The sequence below is a fragment of the Hyposmocoma kahamanoa genome, unplaced genomic scaffold, assembly GCF_003589595.1.
Source record: "Hyposmocoma kahamanoa isolate Upper Pololo Valley unplaced genomic scaffold, ASM358959v1 100034, whole genome shotgun sequence".
NCBI lineage: Eukaryota > Metazoa > Arthropoda > Insecta > Lepidoptera > Cosmopterigidae > Hyposmocoma > Hyposmocoma kahamanoa.
In genome coordinates, this window is record NW_020653205.1 from 1 (window position 1) to 7,031 (window position 7,031).

The following is a 7,031-nucleotide window of genomic DNA, read 5'->3' on the forward strand; positions in this document are numbered from 1 at the left end:
CGCCAGCACTGCGACGGCGGCGGTGAGCGGCGGCCGGCGCACGCGCCCGCGCCGGCCGCCGCGCTCACCCGTGCTGAAGTAGTTGGCGTACTTGCTGTGCGCCGCGCAGGCCGAGCGCAGCCGCCGCTCCAGGTGGTCGAGCTGCGCCGCGAACAGCGCCAGCTGCGCCAGCCGCGCCGCGCGCGCCGCGCCCTCGCCGCCGCTGGCCTCCACGTACGCCAGCAGGTGGTGCGCGTCGGCGATCGTCTGCGGGCGTTTCTTTTGGTCCGTCGCTCGAGGCCGCGAATTGGCGCACGTAATTCATTGCGTCGATAACAAAATCGCGCGCTCACCTCGACGCGTAAATGAATAATACATTTATTTATTAAGTACGTTCGTGCCACGTCATTGTGACTACCGAACAATAGCGGCACGAGATAAAAAGGTCACGGCGAATAGGCCGACGTTCATTCCGCTTTTACTACAATGAAACAAAAATGTAATTAAATTTTTAAGCTTTAATCTCAATTAAGAAAATAATCAATTACTTTACTTCAATTAAAAAAAACCTAATTTTATTTTAATTTGAAATACAAGTTCTTGGTTGATTTGTTAGCGTAAAATCATGTCTGAACTACATGCTAAATAGATACTTTCATTTGATTTGTTACCTTATTATTGATTTCTTAGAATAACGACTTAGTTATGTTACATTTCCTTTGATAACTTAGGTAAATAAGCGAAAAAATTATGATTTCTTAAAATTAACAGTCCGTAGTGCGTCCAGCACTAATATTAGGTATATATAAATGATAATTTACTTTATTTTTTCTAATTTGTTCCTCCTGTTCTAGGTATTCGGCCGACAAGTGATTCAATAGTCCGATTCTATACTCAATATTGCCGAATAAGTCGAATAGTAACCGAATATTAGTTGCAACTCTAATAAAAACCGATACCGAGACTGCGGACACAATCCTGACTGGTTCCTTTAATAGATATCAAATGATCAAGATACTACTTTCTGGATATACACATACTCATACATTAATTCACTGACCTGCGTGCCCTGTGGCGAAGAAAGCGCCTTAATGGCGATTCTGTTGAGCAGTTCGTATAGATCTTCCAACAAGAGATGTCGTCCCTCGAAAGTCTCGTCCTCCATCTGCCCGATGGCTCGGATGGAGCGCACCACTACCTCCACCACAGACACTTCGTTAAGCACTTTTATTGACGCCTGTACGATGAAAAATTACTTTAAAAACAAAACGTGTTGTAGTGAAACTCTGTAGTAAGTTACTCTGTAAGTAAGTAAGAAACTTAACAATACAGCACCAATCCGAACTTTATCACCTTGTCAATGATCCTACGGATGATGAGCGTGATGTTGTGCGCGAGCGGCACGTCGGCGAGGCAGCAGGGCAGCAACGCCAGCAGCGGCGGGCTGCGCTGCACGGACTCCTCCGACAAGTCCAGCCAGATGTCGTCCTGCGCCAATCAAATCGAGACACCTACAGCAGCGGACTCAATAAATTCGAAAAGTAGATTTAAAAAAATAACGTACATACGTGACACCAGCCATAATATGCCGTATTCGTCGGAATCGTCTACGCGCAAACAACGCGCGTTTCACGGCGACGCCACTAAATTAAATAATGTGTGCAAAGTTTTACTGGCTGCGACTAAATCTCGTATGAATCACGTTAACGCGCGTCAACTGCACGTGTGAAAAAATGTATGCCATATGTACAGATTCCTATTATATAAACGGTGCGACACGATAGCCAGATTTGTTTCACCATCAAGGTGCACATAAAAACATAACAAATAATGGACATCAGTAGCGAAAACAATGAACGGTCGACGTCGAACTTACGTCGAGTTGGTCCTCGAGCGGCACGTCGCATTTAGTAAGCAGAGCGGCGCATGCGCTCGCCAGGTCCCACGAGCCTTCGTACAGAGATATCTGTGGCAACAGATAACAAAACTCTATTAGTTTTTTAAGTGTGTACGGGTAGTGAGCAATATCGCATACACGAGTACAGTACATGTTGCTAAACAATAAATAAATAAATGAACTTTAAATCCAGCGCCTTCAGGAGTATCATTCAGTTTCTTCATCGCGCATAAAAACTGATACTCGGGCGTAAGCGACACTCAGTGAACGCGGTTCAAATAGATCAAAATGCTATTTGAACGCGCGGTAAGCGCTAGTGTGCTGATTCTGTCAGAAACAGTGGTATGAGTGGCTGCCACTTGTGTTCTTGCATATATTAGTTAATATTCAAATGGTATGTATCTTTTCATATTCCGGGAATGTATGTCGTTGCTGAGAACATTTAAAAAATGATTTCTTGATTAATGCAGTTCATACTTCATCGTGATTACTTCACATTGACCTTGAAAAAATTCAACTAAAATAACGGGCAACAAAATGGAAAAAGCTAATATTTGCAAATATCATTTAGGGAATGGTCATTTAGAAAACGTTTGAATGGCTATAGTATAGTATTCCTGGAACGGCTATTCCTTTCAATAAATGATTTTTGAATTAAAAGTTTCGCAAGTAACCGAATGATTTTTGCTTGAAATGTCGCTCCAAATTAAAGCTTGAAATTTATTTATAACAGATATGGAAGGTCTCGAAAATAAAAATAAAGTAATAAAAAAGCAATTTTCTTCTTATGTAGGTACTCCAAAGAGAAAAAGTCAATGCAAGAACGCTAAAGTTTTGAGATTAAACGACGTATAACTGACGTAATAACATTTTCGTCATCACGGGAACAACACATAAATAAGGCAATTATTATATACATATAAGGTAACATCACGATATCTTAGGTAATAATATAGTATTACAAAATATATATTGAGTTCACTATATTATATAGTAATTTAATTTAAAAAATCACCGATATTTTGCTATGGGCTATTATGCTTTTACACTTTAAAATATGAAAATTGTCAACAAAGTCTATTTATTTTTGGTCAATTGTATATTTTATACTATTTAATTTTTTTAAATAAATATATTTTGTATGTGTACGCTATTGTATTGTAATAAAAATGAAACAATTGTTAAATTTCTTATATTTTTATTTAAATTTTATAAATCGTTCCCGGAATGATGATATTTTGCTATCTGTACTTATAAAATCACTGTTACGTAAAAGTAAATGGATTTCATGCATGCTCCTTTCACATACAGTTTGAACTTTAAAAAAAAATTATAGTTACTAATTAATTGACATGGCATGTTCGATGACTCGATTATGCTCTGTTTTTAGTACGCATGTACGCATACTAGCGAGCCATACAATGGCGTAAGCAAATTACAACCAAATTTGTACCAAATAATAAATACCACAGACGAAAAGGAGAAAGAGTACGTAAATACTTTATTTGCGTTTATATTTCTAAACAACGACCATGGTTTGTGAAGTGGAAGTTTAGATTAGAGAGAGTAAGAAAAAAGCAAGAGTTAGGAAGAGGGAGTGGGAACATAAACATGACGCATGTGCACAAGTTAGGTGTTATATACGTGCCGCCACAGAGATTCCTAACCGTCGACCTCTCCATGGAGACATAACTGTTTTCCTAGTGAGCTGACACAGCTCTTACTATTACTATTTTTTTTTTCAGTTTCGGGACGGACGGGCCCGTTGAAAACTATTTCCTTTTGTACACGCCACAGCCGCACACATGTCAGTATAGTATTGTAACTTGTTGTTTAAATGTTTTTAGGCTGTTTTTTGTGTTATTTCTGTTCTAGTTATATTAGCAATGACCTACCAACAAATGGACATCGGGTCTAATACAAAAACCAGGAAAAAAATGTCCGAGGTTAACCTATACAAACGTAGTGACATGTAACGAAATACAAAAAACTAAAACATTTAATTTGAATTGTAACGTCATTGCAGTCCTGCCTACAACAGCAGTATTTGCTTACAACAATTTAAGGGCCCAAAAATACCATTTTCAGCTTCTACTGGAAACTTAACAAAATGCACCATATTTAGCTTCGACTGAAAATTACTTGAACACAAGAGTAATGGAATTCTCGCCTTTCTCGTAAATAGTAATTAATTTTTATATATATTTTATTATGTCGAATTTTGTACAAATTCACTTAAAGATATAATAAAGAGTTGGGTAGATACATACATACAAATATTACTACAAATATGAAAATAAGCGTGTACTATAAGAAATGTACAGATATTCTAAGTAAACGTAAACTCAAATATCCGTAATTCCGATTTATAACGAAACCGTTACGCTTTCGAGTAATTTTGATGCTTTTTACATAGACAAAATTAGCTTTTGTTTTGTAATCTTCGTAAAAACACATTATGAAAATTCGAGCTAATGTTATTTCGGGCAACGTATTTTCTGACTTCTGATAGGTAATCCCATGCCGTAACGAGTACAACAATATTTTGTTAGTTATTGCTAACGTTTGATAAAAAAATCATTTTAAAAATAGGATTAAAATCAAAGCAACTCTACAGTTTCTTTGTTCTAAATATTTCAATCGCTTGTGGTTCGAACAATTGAAAATGACCAAGAAGTTTATATAAGCTTCTTGAAACTGACGTAATGGATCTCTTTCCATCTTTTGCGCATGCAATGAGTAGAAAAAGGACAGTTAGCTATTTCATTATTTCGTGTGCTTTTGTAATTTATATTTTCTGTTATATATAAATGAAATACTATAAAACTGTACAAAATAACACTTTTAAATGACAACTATGATAACACAATATATTTCTTTAGTGAAAATATGATACAAAATCCTGTTTTCACACTTTACTGCAGAAATTTTTACAAGTTATTATTATTGGTACTGCATGATTGACAACAGCGCTGTCACTCGAACAAAGGAAGACTATTGCGTGATTGACGCTCTATATGCGATTTTAACGCCCTACAGGTGCGGAGACTTTTTAGCGCGAACCCGACGTCCATTTATTGGTAGGTCAATGTATATTAGTCTTTGTTTTTGTGTTTCTTTTAATAATGTAGCGTTACATTAAATGGTTTCTATTTCTATTTGCTACTAGTAAGTATGACACTAATCTTATCACCTGTTTAATTCCCACTCAACCAACGAACGAGCCAGAACGGAAACGTCAAGTTGAAGGAAAGTAATCTAATAGCTCAAGAGTTTATTAGCGTGCCGAAGGCTAAGGTGCGGGCGTGGTCTCATCGGGCGACCGAGGTTATGTGTTGACGTGAGAGGTTTCGCTGTGTGCCTCCGAAGTGGCCGGCTTCGTGGATTTATTGGTTGTGGTACTCTTCATAGGCTTGGTGGTGGGCGTCAGGGCGGTACTAGTTTTAGTGTCGAATTCCGCGCCGTGGAATTGATTATATCTGTCGTAGCAGCACACCAGGTCGTCACGGTAGCACGTGCGCGAGATGTACAGCTTATCCATGTTGCGGCACTCCACCATCTTTATGCAGGAGCCTCCTTTGAGGTAGCACGACGGGTCTGCAACAAACGCTCGCTGCCTATACAGAAGTATCTACTTCAGATATCTAAATATTATTTTGCAATTGAATAAAGCTAAAGCGATCCGACGCCGACGACGTCATACTCACGAACGGTGAGAAGAAGGAACGTTTCTTTGACACTCTTGCTCAGGTCGCGGTAAACGTAGTCCCGGTAGCTTTCCGGGTAGCTGAACTTGGGTATGTCCTTGAAGCCCGGGTCCGGGTACCTGCGGCCGGGACTGGTGCGCGCCGGTATCGCGCCCGGCGACGTGTCGGCCTCCCGCCGCGAGACCGGCAGAGGCTCTGCCCTCTCCGAGCCCTCTCGCTCCAAATCTTCGCCGGGCGGAGGCTCCCTCCCCGGACTCGTTCCTTTCGGCGTCGATAATAATTCGGATTTCAAAGTATCCGGCACGGAATGTCCTTTGCAGTGCAAAAAATAAAACACCACTAACAACGAAGCGTGTAATCGCATTTTGGTGAAACCAAAAAGAAACAACGATTAGTCACAAAGTAATGAAGCGCTGGTAATTACAGATTAATGGGTTGAAATTTATAAGGCTAATTGAGTGGAAAATTGCCACAGCCTTATTTAATTGTATTAGCCCGAGTGACGGTGTCGGCGTGCGTGTGCGCACGCGAGTTTGACGGTTGCGTCAACAGGCGCACTGCGGGCGTCGATATCTACACGAGTGGCGCAATTATATCTAGACGTAGTGTCGAAACCCTTCCGAAGTACATCATCCAACAGCAACAATTTTTCTTATTTTTCTTTTACCCTCGTACACGAGCGCGGCCGAAATTTAAAAATTGAATATTTCCACAACAGACGCGACACCTTTCTCATATTAGGTTGGTTGTGCAGTGAGGTAGTTGGGATATCATCTGGTTGGCGACGTGTGGTGAGACAGGAACAATTTTAGATAGTGGTTTATTCATTCGGTTCAAATAGATGTGAAATAATAATTAAATTACAATATAAAGAATCTTATGCTTACTCTACATTTCCGTCAGTATGCAATCCAGTGACCTACTAAAGAAGAATAGAATTGAATACAATTCATTTATTGTGTGAATGTGGTGAACATTAAGATCTTATGAACATAAGTACAGTCCTCACAATCTACCCGCTACGGGCGTACAGTGTTTAAAGTACAGTTTAATTTATGTCTAAAGTACAAATTAATTATGAAATTAAAATAAACTTGTACATAAAGCATATTAATTCATTATTACGTTAATTTAATTTCATTAATATTTATTTACATTGCTTATAATCAAAAAAATCATTTAAACTGTAAAAACTTTTTTTGATTAGCCACATCTTTAAAGTTTTGTCAAAAGTCGTACCATCTAACATTTTTATGTCATTTGACAAGTAATTATACACACGAATGGCCGTAGAGTAAACACTTCTAAAGCAAATATCTGAGGTAGTTATTGGTTGCAGTAAGTTAAGCCGCGATCGTAGATTATAGTTTTGTACTGTCAGTTTTTGAGTGAAATAACCCGCTCACAAACAAACATAAATTCAAAATTCTAAACAAAGGTCTGGATGG

At 38.9% G+C, this 7,031-nt stretch overlaps 2 protein-coding genes across 2 annotated transcripts; both read right to left on the reverse strand.

Annotated features, from left to right (window-relative positions):
- Nucleotides 1-9: 9 nt before the first annotated feature.
- Nucleotides 10-2,100, reverse strand: LOC113229223 (the record flags this gene model as incomplete). Its single annotated transcript, XM_026462753.1, has 5 exons — nucleotides 2,059-2,100; nucleotides 1,856-1,945; nucleotides 1,333-1,467; nucleotides 1,040-1,216; nucleotides 10-246 (listed from the first exon to the last, which is right to left on the reverse strand). Coding segments are annotated over exons 1-5 (681 nt in total), but the record flags the coding sequence as incomplete, so codon positions are not given.
- Nucleotides 2,101-4,845: 2,745 nt separating this feature from the next.
- LOC113229217 lies at nucleotides 4,846-5,962 on the reverse strand. Its single transcript, XM_026462745.1, has 2 exons — nucleotides 5,584-5,962; nucleotides 4,846-5,473 (listed from the first exon to the last, which is right to left on the reverse strand). The coding sequence occupies exons 1-2, from the start codon at nucleotides 5,945-5,947 to the stop codon at nucleotides 5,205-5,207; spliced, it is 633 nt and encodes a 210-aa protein (XP_026318530.1). The 5' UTR covers nucleotides 5,948-5,962; the 3' UTR covers nucleotides 4,846-5,204.
- Between the last annotated feature and the right edge of the window lie 1,069 nt (nucleotides 5,963-7,031).

Coding starts and splice junctions, on each gene's coding strand:
- LOC113229217 (XM_026462745.1), bottom strand. CDS start 5,947: ATGCGATTACACGCTTCGTTGTTAGTGGTGTTTTATTTTTTGCACTGC. Junction 5,474..5,583: donor GTTCCTTCTTCTCACCGTTC/GTGAGTATGACG, acceptor CGTTTGTTGCAG/ACCCGTCGTGCTACCTCAAA.